Raw genomic sequence first — 27,167 nt, 5'->3', positions numbered from 1 at the left:
ACATTATAGACCTTCGAATCATGAGAGTATCAAAAGAATATATAAACCAGATTAGGCTGACGCCAACGCAACTTCTGAACCCCACCTGGACTTGCCTCTAATTATAGACGGCAATAGGATTACGCCTCACGTCAACGTGGATTTTTCATCCAGAGACTGATAAAATTCAATGCTCACCGTAACCTATTGTCCCTGTCAGACGTTCATCGCATAGAATACCGGCGCCGAAGAATCTGTTGCAGGTGCTATGTTTGTCTGACTGCCTCCAGTCGGAGAAGTTATCGTGTACCCATCTTGCTGAGGAGGAACAGTGATAGCAGCAGCGCCTTCTGGCACTCCTCGTTCAGGGTATTTGGTCAACGTTATGAATATTTTGAAGCCTCATGGGTTGATCTCCATATTGTTGCTGTTGTTGCTCAGCAGTGTTTGAATATGAGGCTGTTGTTTCTACCGGGAGGGGAGTCGGAATATTGTCGCTGCGGTCCACTGTATCGCATAGGATACGCTGGTCTAGGGCCAGGTCCGGTTACTAAGTGTAATTGAACTTGGCTCGGAGATGCGTAACCTATTTAAAAAAAACAAACTTAAAGAATTTGCATATTGCTTGGTTTATCTTCTTATATATAAAAATGGATCGCAAAATGTGTTGGTAAGCGCATAACTCAACAACGCCTTGACCAATTTGGTCAGTTCATTTTTAAAGATGTTCGTTGAAGTCCAAGGATGGTTCTTACGGCGAGAAAAATTCGAATAATTGTCGTGAAAACCCTAAAAACAGCCCTTTTCTTTTTCTCATACAAACGTTTTCTAACTAAAACGTAGAATCGATTTAAGATTTATTGCTATTATATTAAGTCCATATTAAATTACAAGCACTTACTGTATACTCCTTCTAAACGATTATTCGGATTTTGACAAATCTTTCTGAAGTTTGTTAAGGAAATTTTTTAGAATGTATGCGATTATAAAGTACTGGGATGTTTGTGCAATATTGTAGAAATAAATGGAAAAAACGGCAAAAAACGACATATCATTGTTTGCATTAAAAACAAATGAAAACTATATCCTGTCAAAAATTTCAATTTACGTATGAACCTAGACAATATTAAAATATGTATAATAAATTTATGATTATGAATAAGAAAAATGAAGTTATAAACTTAAATGAAATTGTGAATTGAAAATGTCTACATTATTATTGCCAAAAAGCAGCTGAGATGTGCCAGAAATTAAAATAACAATAAATACACAATATGTATGGCAGACTGAATGATACACATATAAACAGAAATATGATAAATTAATTCATTCAAAATATGAAATTAAGTATTTATCAGGGCCGGTCCTACCTTTAATGCGATGCATACGAAAAATACGAGCGCACGCCTTAGGGGGCGCCAACACAAGATTCGGATATTAAATCTTCAATATAGTTTTTTTTTCAATATATAATTTCTTTGTTTATTTTATTAATCTTCGCACAATATTTTTAAAATTCGTAAAAAAATCACTTTATAACAACAAATGAGAAAGTAAAACCCTCATGATATCGATTAGGAGAAGTTTAAGATGCAATTTTGAATATCTTAAATAATAAAAAAAATTAAATTAATTTAGTTCGGCATGAAGTACCAGTGTTATGTTATGGTTATGGTTATGTTATACCGTTCAAAAGGCTTCAATTTCCAATATAGTGTTCGAATTGAGTCTCATCATTTTATTTAAAGCAGTTCTACATGTAACATCGCTCATATTATAAATGTATATGCATTTTGACGTGAAGAGTAATTTAAAAAATAATAATTGTTATTTTTAGGTAAACGGTAAATATTAGTACATTATGTATATTTAAAAAAATGTAAACATGCGTACAGGACAACGTCTGTCGGGTCATCTAGTTATTCATTATAAATTCAATATTTTCTGAATATTACAAGAAAAATATTATATTATAACAACGTCGTCTATAGGCGACATACATACACATAAGTCGACATGCGTATGCCGTCTAAAGGCAACTCTCGTATCCATATGTATGTTGCATATAGATGACGCTCGTAGCGAAAGGTTACATTATCAAAAATGTTATTAATTTTACCTGTTGGGGCGTTACCAGGAGGTAGCACATTAGAATTGTTAGGCATAGGAAGACGAATCATTTGTTGGCCAACGTGAATAAGAGACTGCTGTTGGTGATGGTGATATTCCATCATTGGATACGACCGCCTATATCTAAAAATGTTAAAAATATAATTTGTTATTTTAGAATTATATACATCTGTCTGTAACTATTAATATTCAAATATAAACTGTTTTCTCTTTAGTGATAAATAAGTGATTACGTTACCTATCTTGGGTCCTATCATGCATCCTCATTTCCGTTGCATGTACTTCATTTGTTGAATAATGAGGCTGGTGCACATAACCTGCTTCTTGATTATTATATGGTATCAGTACCATAGTTTGGTGATAATTTCTCAAAGGAGGTGGAGACTCAGGTCTACCCCGACTAGGACTCCTTGCTGCCGTATAATTCGGATGGTGTTGATGAGGATGTTGATGGTGCATACCATAATGTGGATGGCGATCATAGATATTCTGGTACATATTCTCTTCCTGGTGATAACTATGCCTGTGATTACCATCTCGGTCTTGATAATGATAATACCATTGTGCTTGTTGTTGGGCAGCGGCTGCCGCAACATTAGCGCCAGCAGGTTGCGGTAGTGGTTGATTAGGAAGTTGTTTTTGAATGGGCATGGGCTGATGCTGTGCTGGTGGATGTATATGTTGATTCTTGGTTAGAGTAGACGGCGGTGATTGTAGCTGAGTTTGCATTTGTTGTAGTATTTCCGTAGTTGATCCAAATCTGAAAAGGCATATGACATAAGTTTCGAGATATATAAATTAATTTAATTGAAACAAAAAATATTTTGTTAGCCCCATATTCAATTTTAGAATGAATTCTAAAACTGGTGCTTTAAAATACTTTTTGTAGTTAATTTAAAATTGTGCAAGACAAAATAAACAAATAGGCAAATTTTAAAACGACACCAGTAGACTCAGATATCATCAGTTAAGCTCTTAATATTTTGAGTTATATAGTTGCATATTATGAAAAATAATGAAAAATTAAATACCTAAAGAATGAGATGATAATATTTGTGAAAAAATAATGAACCAATAAATACCATGAGATGTTCAGTTTTCATATAAATAAATATCATGATATCTTATCAATTTAATAAATAATTTCTAATTACCTAGGTTTGATTCCCCGGACTGATGGACGTCTGTTAAAGCCGTAGTCATCATGCTCATCATCAGATCCACTTGCGTTGTTAGTGTTTATAGATTCTGCTGCACCGTATCGTTTCTTTATTCGTTCTATACGACTAGCATCTTGCTGAACAAACGCAGCCAATTCGTCTTGGATTGGCAATTCTTGAGATCCAGGAGTACCAGGAGTTCCTGCGAATAAACCAAAATTATCAATTGAGAAATAAATATCGAATATTTGTAGAGAATGCGTGAAGTGTAGAGAATTCATCTAGTGGTGAATAACATAATCTATTAAAAAAATTAGATTAGTATTAAATTTTTCGGTAAAACTAAAGTTCATAGATAATTTTTGATTTATTGATGTTGAATTTTCACATCAACTTCGTTATATATGTGCTTTATGATATATTTCATATTTTATAAAAATTCGACAATTACCTGCAATAACATCAGGTGCCACCTGCTCGCCATCTTGCTGTTGAACGCCAACAGCAGGGGGAGCAGGTGCAATAGTTTTCATCAACACTTCATCAATGTCTCCAAGACTATATTCGGAACATTGTGTACCGCTGCTAGCAACACTTACACGCTCGCCAGGTCGACTTAACTAAAAATGAAAAATATCAAATACAAATTAATTTTTATTCAGTGACTTCATTGTCTTATTCATACACTAATTCATTATCATTTAAAAGAAGAAACTCTAAAAACAAAAAAAAAATAATACCATTAGGGTTAAAAAATGGATTAGTTGCATGGTGTACGTAAAACGAAGCTCAAAACAATTAAAGGAACGTTTGTTGAAAATACTTATTGTTAGGTGTAAAATAATTTTGTAATAATCAAAGCAATATATTGAAGCAATGAAGCAATGTACTTCTTATTCAAAGATCTCTTACTATTTAAATCTGCATTGTATATATGGTAAGTTTGAAATAATCTATTTCAATTAAATAGAGTAAAAATTAATTAGCTGGAGATTCCAAACTACCAAGAGTTAATTCGGAACTTGGTGTTCAATTTCTTAATAAAAATCCTTAATTTGAAAACTTAAACTGCCATTAACAATAAATAATTCAAATGAATAATTTTTCTACAAGAAAAGGTGATATAACAAAGATAATCTTGAATATTATTATCATAGTTACTCGTTCTCAAATAAAATTAATTAATAATTCTAAAAAAAAACTAATTCTTACACCAATCAGCTTTAACATATTTACAGTGAAAAAAAATCATAAAGCAATAAATGCTTTATCTTGAATGAGGTATGGACAAATTATTGCTATCAAATCGGTTTATATAAAAAATTTAACCAATAATAGAGAAGTATATGAACGTAAAGTACTAATGTTCAACCTAAATAACTATAATTTACGAGTATACTAGTCATAAAGAAGTGACAAACTATTATGTATCATACCTAGAAATCAGTGATAATTGGCTATTAAAGTTGCAGATTTTTTACAAACGAACAAAACGTCTTCTTAAAATGCAAAATGTTGTAAATATTTTGAGCAAATGAGAATAAAACAAATGAGTAAAAAATATCAACAGTATGAGATGATATCCATAAAAATTGTGAAATAACAAAAATTCGATTGCCGAAATACCATTATCTATTATTCTTTGCTGTGCTAAATTTCACTCCACAGCAAGAGTTTTGGAGTTTTAGTTCTTACTTTGATATGAATATTTAATTAAATTTCTGGCGTTTTTAGTTTAATATGCATCCAGCATATGCTTATGTTAAGCAGAGAAATAAATATTAATAATAAAGTTTTAATTTTCAATTAAACGAAATAAAGACATCTTTTACATCAAATTTCTAACGCAACTTATTCTGTGAATGATTAATACAGTAATACCCTGCATTAAATTCTTAATCCGTTCCGCAAGAAAGTTCGTTGTGCGAAAAGCTCGATATGCAAAACCCGTACAAATACATGAAAATATAATTAATTCGTTCGAAAAATAGAATAGAAAATGAGATATATTTTACATATAATTAAGACATTTAAAAAAGTATAACTAAAAAGTAAGTTATTAAGTAACTTAATAACTTACTACTTAAGTAGTAAACTATAAAGTAAGTTATTATCAGAGTCGTACTGCTTCCTTTTGTGCCCTTTCAACTTCTGAATTTTTAAAGAATCTATTTATATTTTTTTTCCAACGTGTATATTTTCACAGCGGAGCAAAAATTTCCAAGATCCACTCTTTGAATTAAATTGAGCAACATATGTTTTTTTACTGCAAATGACAGGACGTTCCGTGAAGCAAAATTCGTTATGAGGAACGTTCAAGACCAAAAAAAAAGTTCGTTATGCGCATCACCCATTGTGCGAGATATACGTTATGCGAGGTATCACTGTATACTCATCGTGAGTAAATAGCGCCAACAAGATACTGTTAACGGGTTAATCATGAAATATTCTACATAACCAGATAATATAATATTATCATTTTATATTTTAAATAATCGTGTTCTGTAACATTGAAAATTATACGACAATAATCATACACGTATACAACAATAAATAGCTAACCAATTAGGTAATATATGAAAATAAAACAGCAATACAAGGTTCAAGAAAATAATTAAATCAATACCATACATTATTAAATAACAAATAATACTTATAATAAAATGATGTATACCTGATAATAATAGTCATCGTGGTTGCCCATGGCATGGTGATTAGCGCTGACACAAGCCGTAAGCGGCGCGAGAGACGATAGAAACTGTTTCCTTGATTCGGATGCCGTAGAAGTTCTGTTTGCCAAAGGCACGTGCGCACCCGTTTTGCAGCAACATTCCTGGCTGAGGGGCGTATTGCATGTGCTGATGAGGTTGCCCGTTGCCAAGATCAGGAGCCGTCGAGGGACATTTGCAATTCTATCAAAAAGATAAATTGGCCATATTAATGTTTTTATTGATAATATGAATAGCAATCAGAATAATCCAATTTTATGTGATATTTGGTAAAAATATTATAAAGTCTAGTAAACTTCCAGTACAGCAACTTAAACTTTTTAAAAGCTTTAAAGTTTTTTGAGAACTTTTAATTTTCTTATTTTGATTTTTTATTTGATAATTATGAAGCGTATAAGGGCCGCGTTGCAGCTAAAAATTATAAATCTTGTTATAAAACCCATGGAAATGTAAAAAGTTATGTGTACTTTTTATTAAAATCTTTATAAAATATCTGATAATTGCGCATATGTCTAATGATCAATATTGACATCCAAATGGCATTTTTAACATCCCGAAATTTATGTTTTCATAAAAAAACGATTCGCTAATTTTATGTTTTCTCGACCTTTCAAGCCATTCTGAATCAAATGAGACATAATTTGGAAAAACTATGTGTGTATGCGAACAGTTTTTTTTGCCGTGAATTGACGTTTTCTCAAAAACGGCTGGACCGATTTCAAAAATTTAAAAGCCATTCGATGTAACTTGATGAGGGCTATTGTTTGTCAGCGACGATCGGCCAAGCCGTTTTTTTATAAATAGCAGAAAAAGTGAAAAAAATTTCGTCCATGTTTTATCCCGCAAATCTGAATCGATTTTGAAAATTCAAAAACCGTTCGAAAAATATTGGTTGGGAGTGCTGATTAGTTTTTGGTAGAGATCGGCTGGGTCCTTTCCTTATAATAAGTATTAAAAAATTTTTTTCGACTATTTTTATAATTTTTTTGCCGATAGATACCACAGTCTTATAGATCATACTAAAGTATTGCGGCTCTACGACAACTCGTTTAATTTTAAAAGTTTGTCAAAGTTTGCAAAAATTAGTATGGTCTTTTTGACATTTGTCAAAATAAGAACTCTCATCGATGTTTGCTAAATTTCATAAATTTAAAAGCCTTTTGATGTATCTCGATAAGGATTATCGTTTGACAATTTTGTGCGACGATCTGCCGAGCCGTTTCTTTGCAATTTGGAAAAAAGTGATAAACTTTTTGTCCACATTTAAGCTCAATACGGAAACTGGTTCAAAATTATTGATTTTTTAAATTTTGCATTTAGAAAATACTCTGAGTTAACGTGATCGTTCGTTTTCAATTATGTGTAATGAATCCACTTCGAATACTTTTAACCACTCATAAATTAATTAATTTTTTTATTGATTAAGTCGATTATTTACACATTTCGGAAAGTTCATGTTACTTGCCTTAAGGCAAAATACCAATACCAACTAGTTTATAACATTTTCATTGGAACTCCGAAACGACTGGACATGTCTTCCCGAAAATAGATCTTCATTTTGTCAATTCAAGTAAATTCTTTTTTGAATCATTCAAATAGAACTCTCCGTTCTCTCAAAAAATGAATTATCCTTTTTGACACTTTTCCCCCGTATCTTTGAAATGGTTAGACCTGCCTCGTCGAAAAACTAATCAACACGTTTTGCCATCAATGAGAATCGAATAATTTTTGAATCATTCAAACCAATTGATCCGTGTTCTCAAAATCGTCGAAGAAAAATTGTATCCGCACATAGATACATACATATACATTTATCAGTTTATTGTAAGAGGTGCCAAAATGTTCAGAAATCTTTGAAACGTAAAAATCATTTTCGATTTTTCTGGTATTGCTATAACTTACTCTACGGGAAGCTAAAATGCAGCAAATTTGTGTATTTTGATCAGTAAAATCGACATATTATAAATCAGTGCAACTTTTCAGAGAATCAAAACTTATTTTCAAATTTCAAAATGTTACAAATAATATTTCTCCTCATGAACTGGGATACTAAATTATAATTGTTTGACATATATGGTCAGAGTAAAATTAAAGCAGGAAATTAACAAACGTATTATCTAATTATAAACGTACTACAATTCCGCACGAAAATTATAATGATAGTTATTTTATTATTATAGATAATCATTAATATGAATTGCATTATTATTAATGTAATAAATCGGATTATTTGCGATATGCTATAATCTATTGTAATACTTTTGCGGTAGACAATTATATTTCAGTAACCTAACGCATTCCATATATAATACAAATATTAACTCAGAAGCATCTGAATAAAAACAGCTTTATGTAAATATATAAGTTTCTTGATAATACGTTACATACTGAGCATCATAGGTTTTAGTTGGAATAAAAAACAACAAATTCATAACGTACCGCATTTCCTTGAGGCATAAGCACTATCGGATTATCCTGATCTTCCCGCTCATTTGCCTCAGGTATCTTTTCATGTGTAGTCGATTTTCTGGTAAACAGTTCTGTTATCTTCCTGTAAGCGGACGATGAACTATTAGAAGACGACGACGTCGAAGAAATACTACTAGATGAGCAGGGAGAGAAACTAGAAATTGGAGCACCGCCAGCGCCAGTCGGGTTATTGATGTGATTCGCTGCCAGCTGCGCCTGGGTAGGGTATGAATTTCGCTTCGAAGTGGGCGCGGGTGCTGTGTCAGAGGCTTCTTCGCCGGATGGACTATCCCGTTCCTCCGGTTTGGCCTGGAAATGATTATTTATATATTTTACTATTGTAGCAATAAGTCAGTGGTTTCCAACCATTTTCGCACCTCACTCCTTTGTAATTAAAAAAATTGTTGTCCCCCCTTTAGATTTTTTAGCAATTTCATTTCATAAATACTCAACTGATATTATCAGACTACAAATTAATAATATTTAATATTATGTAGAAATATGCATACAAAATAATTATTCTCTCATATTTTCTCTATATGATTTTAATTTTTCTGTTCATTTTCCAAATTTGTATGTTTATTTAGTAACAGCAGTATGCTCTTCTTGCAACAACCTAGCTTCCAACTGAGGAAAAGCGTCCCACAGTTTGGAAACCGCGGCAATAAGTATTTAAAGCAAATATACTTCATGGTAAGTGTTAACGATGCATTCACGAGGCCATAATCTGAAGTAATATTGATGTTTTTTTTTTTACTTCAACAGCATATTCTTTAGTGACTATTAGTAACAATCAGATGATTCCCTAATATATTTAAATTAATGTAATTTAGATGTTTATTATCTCAGCAAACAATTAGTGGATAGTATCTACTGGATACCTACTTACTGAAATTGCAATACTTTTCAGTTTATAGGTCGGTAAATTTCCATTTCTTTTGATAATAAATTTAGAATCTGAATCTGAATCTTAAGATAAAAAGATCTGTAATTTCAAATTGAAAGAAAATTTATAAAAAATAAATTAGGGGTTTCACTAAAAATGTATGATATTTGTAAATTTACTGCAATTGTTTTCTATTTAAATATTTTAACTGATTCTATAACTAAAATGTGAATAATAATCTCCCTTCTTGTACAAAATAAAACTACATACAAATAATGATTATTATTTATTACATATGCAAAATAATTCAATAAATTGCTTTCATGTATGTAAATGTAATTGAAAGAGAAACGTTATTGAAATATGTTGGCATATTTTCTATCTATAAATAGCTATGATCGTAATTAATGGGTTTGATATATATTTTATTCTCCATGTATTTAAATTTGAAATAACAGAAACAACAGAATGAGTTTTTATTTGATCATATAAATATTCAAAAATTATTTGCTTTAATTTTCATTTATTTCATTGAAGTTTCAATAATAAACAATGTCTCATGCTTAATGAAATGTCGATAATAAATATATTTTTCAATATACATCTATATTTATCTAGTTCAAGTTAACGAATTCTTACAATATAATAAAGAGTATTTTAAAAAACTGAAAACGTTTATGAAAATTTATTTAATTTAAACAAATTTTAATACCAAATATTATGCAAATTTTAAAGTCAAAATTAATAATAATTACTACTATATTAGGGGCTAGTTATAACATAAAAGAATTATACACAAATTCATGTGAAGATTGGAGAAAATGTACAGTTAGTCAGATGTAAGAAAATGTAACTTGTTATAGGAGACACTTTATCTTTTATTCTTATTATGTTAAAAAATATAGTTTACGCTGATTTATGATAAAAAATTATATTAAGAGAAGCACTATATTTTTTGTATTAATTATAGTTTGTGTAGATGAATGAAATTAATTACTTAGAAACAAAAAAATACACCTGGCGTTAGTTGAAACCAACCTTTCAGGGCTAGTTATAACATACAAGAATTATACACAAATTCAAGTGAAGAAGATTGGAGGGAATGTACAGTTAGTCGGAAGTGGGAAAATGTAAATTGTTACAGGAGACACTATATTTTTTATTCTTATTATGTTAAAAAATGTAGTTTTCGTTGATTTATGATAAAGACTTATATTAAAAGAGGCTATATGTTTTTTGTATTAATTCTAGTTTGCGTGGATAAATGAAACTAATTACTAGAAACAAGTCAATTTTCTTAAATACGAATATTCTTTGTTGTTACTACTTGCCCGAAACGCGAAATAAATTGTAACGCAGCACTTTTTCTAGAAATGGATTAATTGTGAAATAATGAACAGCAGTTGTGAAATTATTCTTACACGAATCGGACAAGGAATAGCTACTACAACTAGATACACTACATCTTTATTTCGTAGAAATATAATCAGTGGATCTTAAGATTTATTAACTAATAAAAAACTGTTAGAACAAGCTTCTAGCTCACTTATATTATCATACTCAATTAGAACATGTCTTGCAATATAAATTTTTGTAAGAACTTGTATAATTGGCTATTTAAAAAAAGTTATTCGTAAATATAAAATTAACCTATAAAATAATATCGTAGTAACTCCATTAAAAGTACTGTTACAAATAATAAACTTCGTACCTCATCTTCAATGTCGTCCTCGACACAGGTCAGCTGTCTGATCCTCTCCTCCAAGCTGGTGGTTTCAGGTTGCTTTTGTTGTTTTTCGCTTCGGCTCGTACTTGATGAGCGACCTCCTCAAAGCGTTCCGTTCGATAGTTCTCCTGATCGCCGCCTCCTCATCAGTCTCTTTATTAACGGGAGCCAGCGGTCTGGTTCTCTTTGACTCGTCGAACGCTCGAAGGTTATCAGAAGTAACCAGATACCTGGGAAGGTTACTTACAGTCAGTTTAAAAGAAAAAATAGAGAATGCATGTCAATGGACAGATAATATTCTGTAGATTATGTTTTCTGAACAATAATTTTGGGTTTTAAATCAAACCTTAACTTCAGTTGTTCAACGTATTGGAGGATAGTGTTTTTTTATTTAACACTATGCAAATGTTTCAACCTTGTAAGCTATGCATAATAATAATTTAGTGGTGAATGGTATCGTACCTTAAAGCAAATTGAGGAAAAACTAGTGGAGCGCATGGCATCTAGCCTTAAGGCAAATTGCTGGAAATTCCCGTACCAAATATTATTATTTTTTTAAAAACGATTAACATTTTTGAAAAAAATTGACTTCGAAAAAATTAGATTTTTGAGAAACTAGGAATTTGACAAAAACTTACTTTTTTGAAAAAAATGTCTTTGAAAAAAAAAATGATTTCTTTATTTTGACATATTTTGGAAATTCTGCAATCTGCAATCGTACTGCTTTAACTGCATAGAGAAAAAATGACAAAATTTGATGTGCATATGTCTAATGATCATTTTTCACCGCCAAATGGCATTTTTTTACTTTTTTTTATTAGATCTTTGAAACCGCTAGACCTGCCTTTATGAAAATTTGATCAATTCTTCATCTTGTCAATACAAGTAAAATGTTTTTTGAATGATTAAAATCGGACGCTCCGTTCTCTTAAAAACTGAGTTACCGTTTTCGGCACTTTTGCCCCGTATCTTCGGAACGGCTAGACCTGCCTTCACCAAAAACTAAACAGCACGTCTCCTTATCAATACAAACCGAATCGAATTATTCAAATCGGTTGATCCGTGTTCCCGAAATCTTCGACGAAAATTTGTATCCGCACACACATACACATATATACATTTTTTTAAGTATGCCAAAATATTCAAAAACGTAAAAATATATAAAAATTTTCATTTTTTATTTTTTTGCGATTACTATAACTTACTCTACGGAAAGTTAGGTAAACGGTAAATGTAGGTAAAGGTTTGAAAAAATATAATATGGCTTAGTTGAAACAATGATGCAAAATTTTACACAGTTGCTTATAAGTTCGAATGCAGTTTATGAAACGCTTCAAATAGTTTGAGTTCTCAAAAAATGGGTGAAAGTCACGACAATTACAGCTATTAATTTGCCCACAATTACTGCCAGATTTAGTAATATGTGCTAAATTTCCATTTATGTACATTGAAAACTAGCACTTTATATTTCTACCAAGTTTCTTTAGAGTATTGTCTATAAGAAAATATATTAAACAAATATGGAAATGATACTATCATTTTTTAGATATTTGTTGGTTGCGCGAGAAACATATAGAGGGTAATAAAATTTGTAATTTTTTAAACTTTAATTTTATTCTGCAATCTATATATATTTGTATTTAGCAGAGAATGCTTACGAGTTGTTTACAATTAATTGTTTACAAATTAGTATACCCCCAGTAGCGTAGAGCTAATATAATAAAAAACACTAAAGACAAAAGGGGAAACAAATGAAATGTAGTAAATTGAATATTTGTAAATTGAACTACATAATTATTGATAGCATGGTATAAAAAAACATTTGATCAACTTAATTACTTATAGAGTGTAGTTTTCATCAGTCTGTCTCTATCTATCAACGTAGAAATACTGATAGTCTGACATGAGAAAACATAAGAAGATGAAAACTGAAAATCATGACACGAAAAAAAATGTAATGAAAATTAAGTTAGAAACAAGGCAAGAACGTGCCTGTTGTCTATAATAATAATAATTATTATTATTTATATTAATTTAACATTTTAACAATACACCTGGATTGTTGAGTTTGTTCATCCACCACTGGAAATAGCTGTCTTACAGCCGAATTTGGCCTTAAAATATTTGATGTCGTATATAAAGTACTGCCACCTCCGACTAAACGGTAATTTCCAAGTGCGTTATCAACAGATGATTCTTCTGCCGTCCTTTCTTCTTCAACCTGGTTGTCGTTCAGGTTCGATGAAGTCTCGTCATCGCGGTCCTCGGATGTTCCATGGAGGGTATTGTCATTTTCTTCGAAAATCGAACTGATCTACGACTTGCATTATCGTCATCGGAACAAAACTAGTAGCATCCTCCTGAATTACATAAAACATATAACTAGCTGTAAGTGGAATTCTGTCTTAAGGCAATTAAGGCATCGTGCCTTGAGGCAAATTGCTGGAACTTCCCGTACCAAAAATTATTATTTTTTTAAAACGATTAACATTTTTGAAAAAATTTTACTTCGAAAAAATAAGATTTTTTAGAAATTTTAAATTGGACAAAAAATTACTTTTTTTGAAAATAAATTTTTTTTAAAAAAAAATTTTAAAACAATTTTTTTATAAAAATTTTTTTTTGGAAAAAATGTTATCTCATTTTGATATATTTTGGAAGATCTGAACTTTTTTTCAAAGCAATCGTACTGCTTTAACTGCATAGAGACAAAATATAAAGCGCGTAAGCGCCGCGTCGCTGTCTAACAGAAAAACAATGGTACGGAACCCATAGGAATGTAAACAAACTTATACTTATGTAAAAATCTCAATAAAATATCTGATAATTTGATATGCATATGTCTAATGTCTAATGATTATTGTTGACCGCCAAATGTTTTTTTTTTTTTTTTTTTTACTAGATCTCCGAAACCGCTAGTCCTATCTTCATGAAAATTTGATCAAATCTTCATCTTGTTAATACAAGTAAAATGTTTTTTGAACTATACAAATCGAACGCTCCGTTCTCTTAATAACTAAGTTACCGTTTTTGGCCCTTTTTGCCCCATATCTTCGGAACGGCTAGAATGTTTTTTGAATTATTCAAATTGCTTTATCCGTGTTCCCGAAATCGTCGACGAAAATTTGTATCCGAACACACACACATGCACGCACACACACACACATACACACACACATACATCAATTTTCTCCAAGGTATGCCAACATATTCAGAACCTCTGAAACGTGAATATATATAAAAATTTTCATTTTCGATTTTTTTGCGATTACTTACCCTATGGAAAGTTAATTATAAATAAATCAATTTATGATCTCCAGAACATTAACAATCGTCATTTCATTTCGAATCAAATTCCAAAAAAAAATAGTTGCCAAATTTACACAAAATTGAAAAAGTGCTCCCGCATAATCACAGTCTAAACGCATTTGCAAATAATTCTGTGCGACATTTTCACTTATACTGTGCTCAGTTGGCGGCATTTTCACATTTTTCAATAATTTTCACAAAATTGGAAAAGTGCTCCAGTACACAAACAGTCTAAACGCACTTGCGTAAACATTTCTACCAGAGTGGCGCTTAGACTGTGCTTAGCTTGGGTGATTTTTTGAATTTTTAGTCCAAAATTACAAAAAAATTTTTTTGAAAAAAAATTAGAAACAAAATTTTTTTTTTTCCAAAATCAATTGTTTTGTTGAAAAAAGCAGAAAGTTCTTTGAATCATTTAAATCGGACGCTTAGTTCTCTCAAAAACAGCCATTTTTTTTAAATTTAGCTCTGTAACTCCGAAACCTCTGGGCCTACCTTTGCCAAAAACTAATCAGCACATCTCCCTATCAATAGGAATCGAATGTTTTTTAAACCATTCAAATCGGTTGATCCGTTCTCTCAAAAATTCGCTTTCTATTTTTTGCACTCTTTGCTCCATATCTCCGTAACGACTGGACCTGCCTTTGCCAAAAACTAATCAGCACATCTCCCTATCAATAGGAATCGAATGTTTTTTAAACCATTCAAATCGGTTGATCCGTGCGCCCGAAAACGTGGACGAAAAAACGCGGACATACAAAACACACACACACACACACACACACACACACATCCATTTTTTCTGAGGTATGCCAAAATGTTCAGAAACCTTCAAAACGTCGAGAAATGTAAAAAATTTTGATTTCGATTTTTGGACGATTACTATAACTTACCCTACGGGAAGTTAATTATATAAATAAAAACATAAAATTATCTGAGAAATTTCTAATGAAATAACGCATTACTATAGTATTGATGTATAAGTTCGGTTACTTTTAAGGCGACTCTAAACAAATGAACCAATAAGTAAATAAATAAGTAATTTTTTTCATGAAAATGTTTGTGTATACTTAATATTTCATTGCTTCAGAGACAATTTATGGCTAAACAATGATGAATAAACTACTAATATTTGTTATTATGCATTACATTGTATAAATATTAGAAGCAAACTAAAATAAATTTTACAATGTTAAATTACTTTATCAATACAATACAAATTTTAACTAGCTGTAAGTGGAATTCTGTCTTGAGGCAATTATGGCATCGTGTCTTAAGGCAAATTGCTGGAACTTCCCGTTGAATACTGATATATAATATAAAATAATAAAATAAAATCTGAAATATTTTCGATATACAAAAAACTAAAAAAAAAAAAAAAAATGGGACAAAATTTTTTTTTTCCAAAATCAATTATTTTGTTAAGACAAGCTGAAAGTTCTTTGAATCATTTAAATCGGACGCTTAGTTCTCTCAAAAACTGCAATTTTTTACATATTTAGCTCCGTATCTTCGAAATGGCTGGGCCTGCTTTTGCCAAAAACTAATAAACACTTCTCCCAATCGTTACTAATTGAATGTTTTTTAGATCATTCAAATCGGATACTCCGTTCTCTCAAAAATTCGATTTCTATTTTCTGCACTCTTTGCTCCGTATCTCCGAACCGGCTGGACCTGCCTTTGCCAAAAACTAATCAGCTCTTTTCCCTATCAATAGGAATCGAATGTTTTTTGAACCATTCAAATCGGTTGATCCGTGCGTCCTAAAACGTGACTGGAAATTTGTATCCATACATACATACACACACACACACACACACACACACATCCATTTTTTCTGAGGTATGCCAAAACGTTCAGAAACCTTCAAAACGTCGAGAAATGTAAAAATTTTCAATTCCGATTTTCGGCCCATTACAATAACTTACCCTACGGGAAGTTAATAATAGCATTTATTTTTTATGATCTATTATATAAATAACCTTCCATAAAATTTTCAAATTTTAGATTCAAGATAAAATATATCGGTATTTAAAATAATGACATTGCACATACACACACATACACACACAATTACATTGAATTGAATTTTGAATAAACTTTCTTTGAGTTGGCTAATTTGACTTGATTAATAATATAATTTGATAACAAAGTTTTTGTTTTAGAATATATAATTTGCATTCATGAATTAATATTAAGAACATAATATTTTAATGAATTTATACAAATACGTATTATATTAGGTATGATGAATTATGATGAAGATAAACAATAATCTGAGCGATATTTCCGATATAATATTATTTTATGTATGTATTGTTTTCATATTTTGTTCTAAAATAATTATTATGTATAATAATATTTATATGTATGTTTATAATTGTATTTTTTTAAATGAATAAATAAGCATCAAAATTTTATACTGAATGTTTTCTGAATAAAATGAAAAGATCATATTTTAAATCTGATCATAAATATGCAACTCATATATTTTCATTTTATATTGACAAATTATCCAATATTTTAATTATTGTGATATCCTATACAACATGTATGTAAAAACATTTTTTTAAATAAAGTTATTTTTAAATTCAAATTTATGGAATCATGATAAATTTAATAGATCACACAGTGTGATAATATAAAGCGTCACCTATTAAATAGTGTGAATCACACTATTTAATAGGTGACCATATTTTTTTAGCTCTCCATAAAATCTCCGAATAGTAGAATCAGGATAAAATATATCTTCATTTAAAATGATTATATTACGTACATACATACACGATCATCACACACACTTACATTGAATTGAGTTTTGAATAAACTTTCTTTGATTTGGCTAATTTGACTTATTAATAATATAATTTGATAACAAAGTTTTAGAATATTTAATTCGCATCCATGAATTAAATTATGAAGAGAATATTTTAATGAATTTATACTAATGCGTATTATATTACGTATTAAGATTTATGATGAAGATAAACAATAATATGAACGATATTCTCGATATAATATTATTTTACGTATGTATTGTTTTCATATTTTGTTCTAAAATAATTATTATGTATAATAAAATTTATGTGTGTGTTTATAATTGTATTTTTTTAATGAATAAATGATCATCAAAATTACATTCTGGATGTTATATTATATATATAAAATGAAGAGATAATATTTTAAACCTGATCAACTCATATATTTTCATATTATATTGAAAAATTGAACAAAATTTTAATGATTGTGCTACCCTATACTACATGTATATGAAATCTTTTTTTTAATTAAGTTATTTTCCAATTTAAATTTATGGAATCATGATAAATTTATTAGATCACGCTATTTAATAGGTGACCATATTTTTTAAATTGAAACCGGGACAGCAATTTTTAATTATGAAAATCCGTGACTGATGGTGTTTTATTTAAGGTAATAACAAATGCTATTTAAGGATATAATAAAAAAACAGTTTTCCTATATTAATATTTTTTTAATGAGAATTGCGGACTTTTAGTGAGAACTTTATTATTCTATTAAATGGAATATTTCTTTATATATGATATTATATTATACCTTATATTTTTCAATCTAAATGTTTTCTTCGCTTTTGATCCTTGTATAAAAATCTATCCATTTTCTTCATAATTAATTTGACAAAAATAATATTTGTTCATTTTTTTACAATTTTTGTTAATTTGCCTATTAGTTTTCGAAATAACCGGAAAGAAAGATTTAAATTCGGGACAAATATTATTTTTAGACAAACCCGGGATACAAGGTAGCAATCTGGGACTGTACCAGCCAAACCGAGACGTATGGTCATCTTACATTTAAAAGAAATAAAATGGAGAGGCTACTTTATGATACACTTATTCAACTGCTTTCAAAAAGCAATTAATATATGAAGCATTAATATTTGGTAGTTGTAGTTAATTTAGCGAATAATATGCGACATTTTTTATATGCTTTCAATCTATATCAATTTTTTTGAACATATATAATATATATAATTTATTTAAGAGTTTTTATATATATTTTTTTGTTTTAAAAAATAGTGGAGTAAATTTTGAATTTTTTTAAAAAAACGCTTTTATTTTTTTTTTTCATCACCACAAAAAGTTAAAAAATGACAAATATAATAAAAATACGATAAAATAAATAAAAATATAGATTTTTCAAAGCGCAATATTGAAACGTATTTTTTCATATAAAAGCTTTAATCGGTTATCATTCTAACAAGATAACCATCAGGTTTACTCTTCTGGGATTTTGATGAAACTTCGCATAGTTGTAGAGTTGGCTGTCAAACCGAACACCTTTAAATATTAGAGTCCTATGAGAAGTGGTTTAATTAAAAGAAATTAAATAAAAATGTGTCGAGATAGCCGAGTGGTTGCCGCGCTTACTTTCCCAAATGTCTATGTAACACAACAGCCAAATGTCTATGTAACACAGCAGCATTTTTAAAGTGTGCTTACTGCAATACATTTTTATTTTTTTCATGCTTTTATGATAAATATCATCCAGCAAATTATAAGCCTTGAAGTTTTTATTTTATATTATTATTTATTTATGTTTGATATTTTGATAGATTAATTTAAACAGATATCATTTATAAAAAAATATTTTATTTTATTTTATTTTATCAATATGCATTGCAAATATATTTATTTTCAGAATGCTTTCATAAATATCTACTATTTATAAATTTCACATATTTGTGTAGTACATGTAACAAATTAATAATTATTATTATAATATTTAACCAAATAGATGTAAAAATAAATAAAAAAAATATTCTGGCGGAATTCGAACTGGCGACTATGAGCCTAGGCCTCGAACAAAAAGTTGAGAATAAGCGCCGCAACCACTCGGCTATCTCGGCACATAGATATGAAGCGCAACGCGCGGAGATATAGGGCCTAGCGCATTTTCGCAGTTTTAATCAATTTTTATTTAATTTTTTTAATTAAACTGCTTCTAGGGACTCTAATATTTAAAGGTGTTCGGTTTGACAACCAACTCTACAACTATGCGAAGTTTCATCAAAATCCCAGAAGAGTAAACCTGATGGTTATCTTGTAAGAAGTTTTTCTCCGTATTTCGAATCAGCTCCGAAATCAATCAAATATATTTTTTACTGGTAGATACTATATAACAAATTATGATACATATATATGATACATACACACACACACACATATATATATATATATATATATGTAATTATATTATTATATAAACATACCTGTGGTAAATCGCTGGTGCTTTTCCACAGCCTTCCACCTTTCAATATTCCATTCAACGAAGCAGCCACTGCATCCACGTTCGATGTAACATTCGCCGCTCCTGATGAATTCATCGTGGACGAATCCGTAACATCAGCCCCAGCAGCAGCGGTAGAGTTCCTATTGCCTGCATCTGCGGAGGCCTCTCGGACTATTCGCCTCTCGGTAACTGCGGTCATTGTGACTGTTTCAACAATATAGCGCTTTGATTTAGTTTCTAGAAAAGAACAACGTCCGCAGACAAAAATACCCTTCGTTAGGTACAAGTCTCGACGTAATCTTTCTACTTAAGAAATTAACCATTTGAAAAAGACTTTAACGAAAATGTAACTAAGCATGATATCAAAAGTAACAAAAGAAATATTTCGTGATAATAAATAGTAAGGTGCGTGCGCACAATAAAGCTAATAGGCAGTAAAGCATAAATGGTAAAAAGTAATTTCTATAAATGCTCCATCATTTTTTAACTTCCCGTAGGGTAAGTTATAGTAATCGCAAAAAAATCGAAAATGAAAATTTTTATATATCTTTACGTTTCAGAGGTTTCTGAACATTTTGGCATACCTTAGAAAAAATGGATGTATGTGTGTGTGTGTGTGTGTATGTGTGTGTGTATGTGTGTGTGTATGTGTGTGTATGTATGTACGTGTGTGTATGTATGTGCGGATACAAATTTTCGTCGACGATTTCGGGAACACGGATAAACCGATTTGAATAATTCAAAAAACATTCGATTCGTATTGATAAGGAGACGTGCTGATTAGTTTTTGGCGAAGGCAGGTCTAGCCGTTCCAAAGATACGGGGCAAAAAGTGCCGAAAACGGTAACTCAGTTTTTAAGAGAACGGAGCGTCCGATTTGAATAATTCAAAAAACATTTTACTTGTATTGACAAGATGAAGAATTGATTAAATTTTCATGAAGGCAGGTCTAACGGTTTCGGAGATCAAATGAAAAAAGTAAAAAAAATGCCATTTGGCGGCCAAAAATGATCATTAGACATATGCACATCAAATTATCAGATATTTTATAGAGATTTTAACAATAAGTATGAATTTGGTTTACAGTCCTATGGGTTCGTACCAGTGTTTACGCGTTAGGCGGCGACGTGGCGCTTTACGCTCTTTGATAATTCGTCTTTATGCAGTTAAAGCAGTACGATTGCTTTGAAAAAGTTTAGATCTTTCAAAATATGTCACAATAAGGAAAATATTTTTTTTTTCAAAAAAAAAAAAATAAAAAAAATTTTTTTTCGAAAAAAAAATTTTTTTCAAAAAAAAAGTAATTTTTTGTCCAATTTATAGTTTTTCAAAAATCTTATTTTTCGAAGTAAAATTTTTTCAAAATTGTTAATCGTTTTTAAAAAAAAAAATAATTTTGGTACGGGAAGTTCCAGCAATTTGCCTTAAGGCACGATGCCTTAATTGCCTTAAGACAGAATTCCACTTACAGCTAGTTTACGGCCCTTTATCACGTTGAAGAGGGATTTAAACAGTACAAGTAACGCACTAAATCCTGATAAGAAATTTTAAACGTAATATATTTAATATTTTGTCCTTTTCTGTTTCAAATTTATCTATGTACATGTTTCTATAATGCCACAATATTTTTATTTACAGCATTTATAAGTAAATACACACTAGTATGAAATTAGTGGCTCTAAAACAATAAAAAATAGAATAAAGATCAAATGATAATTTTAATAATGATATAATATTTTCATTTGTATATATTTTTCACAAATATGATTTGTTTTTTTTCGCTGTAATTGAAAAATGACTGGTTTATTATAATATAGATCAATTTCCTGTAAGACTAACTGAGAAATTTTAACTGTAATACTAACTGAGATCTACAAGAATATAATTTGCTTAATTCAATAATCATGTCAATACAATTTTCGATAGATTTATAAACTAGTTGGTTTGGTATGTAGCCTTGAGGCAAGTTACATGAACTTTCCGATATGTTTACTTAATCAATAAAAAATAAATTAATTTATGAGTCATTAAAAGTATTCCGAGTGGATTTATTACACAAAATTGAAAACGAACGAACACTTTGAGTATTTGAGTATTTTCTAAAAACAAATTTTCAAAAATCAATCGTTTTTATAATAGAGCCAGTTTTTTGTAAGACTTTAATTGTTTAGTATGTTCATTAAGACCCAGTACTATCATCGTTATACCAAGTAAATCCTCTAATTGTAATAATAAAAAATGTCAAAATTATTTCTCAAACTATGATAAATTTTTAAAATTATACTACTTGTCGTAAGGCCGTAATATTTCAGTAAGTTTTATAAGACCCTGATATATATCGCCAAAAAAATACCATAAAAAATGGGCTTAAATTTTTTTTTCAACAGTTAATTACAAAAAGACGGCTCGGTAGATTTTCACCTAAAACTAATCAGTAGCATTCCCAACGAATATCTTTCGAACAGTTTTTGATTTTTTAAAATCGATTCGGTAGTTTGAGCTTAAATGTGGCAGATCGTCTCACGTAACTGACAAACGATAGTCCTCATTGAGATACATCAAATGGCTTTTAAATTTCTGAAATCGGTTCAGGCGTTTCTGAGAAAACGTTGATCAAAGGTCTAATTTTGACAAATGCCAAAAGAACGATACTAATTTTTGCAAACTTTGATGAATTTTTAAAGCTAAACGAGTTGTCGTAGGGCCGTAATATTTTAGTATGATCTAGAAGACTATGGTATCTACTGTCAAAATAATAATAATAAAAATCGCCGATTTTTTTTTAAACTTTATTACAAGAAAACGGCCCGGCCGATGTTTACCAAAAACTAATCAGCACGATTCCCAACCAATATCTTTCGAACGGTTTTTGAATTTTCAAAATCGATTAAGAATTGCGGACTAAAACGTGGACTAAAAATTTTTCACTTTTCTGCGATTTACAAAGAAACGGCTTGGCCGATCGTCACACAAAACTGGGAAACGCTAGCCCTCATCGAAATACATCAAATGGCTTTTAAATTTTTGAAATCGGTCCAACCGTTTTTGAGAAAAAGACGATTTACGACAAAAAATCTGTTCACATACACGCACATACACACATACACATACTTTTTCCAAATTTGGTCTCATTCGATTTAGAATGGCTTGAAACGTCGAGAAAACATAAAATTGGCAATTCGGATTTTTTTATGAAAACATAAGCTTCTCCTTCGGGAAGTTAATGACATGGTTGTCAAGAAGAGTAAAAAACATAATTTAAGATAGGACCCAAAAGAAAGAAAGGTAAAGTATGTTTTTACGAACAAGTTTACATTATTGCATTGAGACAATAACATGATCCGTAGACCGCATTGCTTTTAAAGAGTCAAAAGTAAGATATTTTGTTTGATTTCTTCATTCGATACAGGAGCAACCATTCATATGTAAACTCATAGAGATTTTGAATTTTTAGGAAAAATAATAATGATAGCAAAATTTAAAATATCATGAAGTCGATGTAAATGCAGTTATAATTAAACCGTAAATTCATTCTAAGCACATTGAAAATATTATGTTTAATTTCAAAGCGAGAGCAAAATTATTTACAAACACACAGTAAATTGTTTGCATTGCTTTCCAAGTCTATTGGTCACTATTTACTAACAGAAGTATAAAGAAATTGTTCGCATAGCAACATTATATCGTCATATATATTTTACTTCAACTAGTACCTATATGAAACCCTCCAGGGACCAAAGTCATCAATTTAAAATATAATTACATGAAAAATGAATTTCATATCATTTTTATGGTTTGACATATTAGAAAGAAGTCTTATTCAAACGTTAGTGAACTGCTAATAAAGATATAATTTTGATAGTATTATAATGTACACAATTATATAAAGCATATAATTATCGAGTTAAATGGTGGGAAGAGGATAAAACTCAGATCAAAGTCAGTGTAAAGTAGATGTAATTTTCATGGTGTGAGAAAGTTTTATTTTACATCATTATCGGTTTTTATTTTCATTTTTATAAAAATATAAATATTTTTAACAATGAAATGTGTAATATTCTTGTTGTCTCGCAGTAGAATGAATCGACTTGGCAGATTTGGTTCGATTTTTTTGGAAATCATTTCTATAAGATTAGTTTTTGTTTTAATATACGTAATCAACTAAAGTTTAAACTTGGAAGTTTTTATAGAAGCTTTCGATGTTAAATTAAATGATCTTTGAATTATATTAATGGTGCAAAGGTGTCACAAATTTACTTTACCATAAAGAACAATATTGGATTTTCTCTCGATAAATCAATATTGATCTTATTTGCTCTTCCAGTTGTTCATGTATCCGTGACTCCCATTTAATACAAATGCAGATAGATATTATTGAGTTATTAAGCTGAAGAGGTGGATTGTTATGATGTTTTAGCCTAACAATTTTAGGTAATGAGATTAGTAAATATTGATTTTGATATTGCATTTTGAAACCCATAACTCAAGTACAGACAAATAATTTTGAACCAGCTAATTAGCATTTGCAATATCTGCATAATTTGGAACATAGTTATGCCATATAATAGACATATTTATGTTTGAAGCTTGTTCGAATAAACGAATTTTGAGATTTAAGGGCAATGTTATAGTAAGGCTGGGTTACGTGTCATTTTTCATATAAAATGATACCAAAAATTGACAAAATACTGGGTGGTTGTTGTGCTGTCAAGCGTTTAAATATAAAGCCTAAACTAGAAATCACTCAAAGGTAAAAAAAAATCGCACCTTTCCCATGTGTCTTAATAACATATGAGTGAAGTTACATTTAAATACATAGCATTTTGACAGTTATTAGTACCATCTTAAATAAACAGATAACATTTTGGTCTATTTTACGGCAGAATTATCCCCGTAATTTAGATAATTCAAATGTTTTTCTGAAATCAGTCTCTATAGGATTGTGTCTTTTTAGTTTCTATGATAAATGGTATTTGTATTATAAACGTCATTATAATGTATTTATATTGGTATTGTACATGGTACTAGTATTATATGGTATTATAATATATTTACATAAAATTGAAAGTGTTCGTTTAGTGTTTTTCAAATATTATAAATAGAAACTGTGTAAATAATAGTATTCTTTTTTAAGATTATTTGCTAGTTTTTTGATGGTTGAAATGAAAAATTTAAGTTAAACTTAAAAAAACATTGTATCCAAGCAATTCAAGTCTTTTTATAAATATTCGTATTTGGTTTTATAAATATTCAATATTAACTTGGAGTAATAAATGTTAAATTGTCTTAATACTGCAAATCATTTTTCCTTTTTATATCACATTTTAACATCTATGCAACATTAAAGTACTTATACCTACATAATTTCGTAATATATGAAAAATAGCTGGTTTTGCTTGATAAAAAAATTAAATTACTTGATGTAACACTTTTTTTTATTTTTTATCAATTATATGTGGTACATCGATTTAGAAAATTTACAGTTGCTATTATTTTCATCAATCACATTAGTCAATATAAATTCGCATTATTTGCAAAAAAAATTCAATACATTTCCATTTCTTGAAATGAAACTAGTTTAACACTCTCTCTAATGATGTTAATTATCATAATAATATATTAATAACAAGAGTAAATCATTAGTAGAAATTGAAGTAGAATAGCTGTTACAATTTGTGATGTGAAATGATATTAAATGAACTTTCACAAAATGAATAATAAAGATTCCCAACGGGAAAGTGAAACGCATTTAACACCGTTATATTTATATATTTTTTAATAAAGAACATTGAAGAGATGTAATATTAAGCTTACAAAGTCTATTTACGGTTTGATGTTTCATTATTATATAATGATTAATAAAATGTATTTTAAGTTTAATTACTTGCGCTAATTTACACAAATTGCTATGTTATTTTTAAAAATATCATATCCAAGGTAATTAAGTATATAATAAAACATTAATTAATTTATAAGAAATGATTAATATTTTCTTTCTTGCACACCCATATACAACCCACGCGTATTTTAGTTGAATGTCAGAGGTTATGGACTGTTAATGAAAACCTTTCTCAAAAGTAACATAACACATATCTGTTTTCCTGCTGATTAAATTATATTTTGAAAAATAATTCTGATAGAATTTTTGCATAGAAGATCCAAAATTTATCAATATGAAATATATGTGAGAATACTTTTATAGAACATGTAACTAGAAGGATAGCAATGGGCTTATTGTAGCAAAAAGTAGTAACAGACGTTTTTCAATAGGCATTACATTATTATTATCAACTCACTTTAAATTTTATATATCTCATTTCACTCTTTGATAATGTGTTACAATTATTGTGATTGGTAAATTGTTTAGATAGTTGTCTGTTAATAATTTAAGATAATTACACCTGATGTTACTTGAAACAAAGCCTTGGGGCTAAAAAATTGGATATAGAATTTTAGTTCACGTTGACTTATGATAACAAATTATATGACAGAACACTATGTTTTATTTGTATTAATTATAGCTTGCATTGATGTACGAAAATAATTACTTAGAAACAAGGCGATATTCTTAAGTAAAGAATTATCAGACGCATTATTGTATTTTGGTGGTTGGTAGAAAAACCAGCTCAAAATACAGAGTAAATTGTTACATCGCACTTTTTCTAAAAAATAATTAATTGTGAAATAATAGTTTTCAAAATGACTAGTTTTTAATTTTCAAGGTTTAATTTTAGCAATTTATATAAATATTTCAAACATATAAAAATGTTAAATATTTAAAATATAAAAAAATGTTTTAAAAACTCATCATTTGTATAACCGTTCTACTTCATTCGAATTAAAATTTTATTATTACTATAATATTTTATAATAAAATTTCAAAGCTTTTAATCTAATAGTTGAAACATGATTGAAGTTAGCCTTCTTATAAAAATTTCGTAAATTCATTTGTACTAAAGTCAAAATTTTGTTTATAGCTTCACAAAAAATACCATAATATATTATAAAGATTGACTTTTTGAAATATTATTGACATTTGAATATAGTACCTAATTACAATCTAATAAACAAATCAAGAAGCTTGATAGACAAAATTTCTGTTCAAAATTAAAAAACTGAACTTCACAAAAATGCGAAATATTTTAACTTTGACAATATTACGAAACGCCAAGCACAATAAGGAGAAATATTTTAATTTGCAACCTGGAATTCAGTCCCATACTACATAATCTAAATTAATTATTCTTATCATAATTAAGTCATCTCAAATTCAATTCTCAGCGTGAGATAGTACCGTACCGATCTAAATAAGCAACCAGCAGAAAGATAGAGATAATTTATATCGAAATATTATTGTAATTAATACAAAAGCTAATAGACTTGGAGGAATCTGCAGTTAATTTTGATATTAGTTAGTAATACAGTAGGTGATAGTTTGCGCTGATATATGATATACGTATGTCTACAGCTACACATATCAATCTAAATGAAAATCGTATATCTACTAT

General features: G+C 29.3%; 2 protein-coding genes across 2 annotated transcripts; both read right to left on the bottom strand.

Annotated features, from left to right (window-relative positions):
- Positions 1 to 401: 401 nt before the first annotated feature.
- On the bottom strand, positions 402 to 5,973 carry LOC113367341. Its single transcript, XM_026608952.1, has 6 exons — positions 5,944 to 5,973; positions 3,721 to 3,889; positions 3,264 to 3,471; positions 2,348 to 2,869; positions 2,099 to 2,232; positions 402 to 565 (listed from the first exon to the last, which is right to left on the bottom strand). Exons 1-6 carry the CDS (start codon positions 5,971 to 5,973, stop codon positions 417 to 419), a joined length of 1,212 nt encoding a protein of 403 aa, XP_026464737.1. The 3' UTR covers positions 402 to 416.
- Positions 5,974 to 5,983: 10 nt separating this feature from the next.
- On the bottom strand, positions 5,984 to 11,226 carry LOC113367340. The gene is made up of 4 exons (XM_026608950.1): positions 11,216 to 11,226; positions 11,065 to 11,164; positions 8,438 to 8,776; positions 5,984 to 6,181 (listed from the first exon to the last, which is right to left on the bottom strand). The coding sequence occupies exons 1-4, from the start codon at positions 11,224 to 11,226 to the stop codon at positions 5,984 to 5,986; spliced, it is 648 nt and encodes a 215-aa protein (XP_026464735.1).
- Between the last annotated feature and the right edge of the window lie 15,941 nt (positions 11,227 to 27,167).

This window comes from Ctenocephalides felis, unplaced genomic scaffold (genome assembly GCF_003426905.1).
Source record: "Ctenocephalides felis isolate EL2017-DRISC unplaced genomic scaffold, ASM342690v1 CF-g0.4_SCAFFOLD_01170, whole genome shotgun sequence".
In the NCBI taxonomy this organism is placed as follows: domain Eukaryota; kingdom Metazoa; phylum Arthropoda; class Insecta; order Siphonaptera; family Pulicidae; genus Ctenocephalides; species Ctenocephalides felis.
Note: the sequence above shows the minus strand (reverse complement) of the source record. Positions and strands in the feature narration are given on the sequence as shown.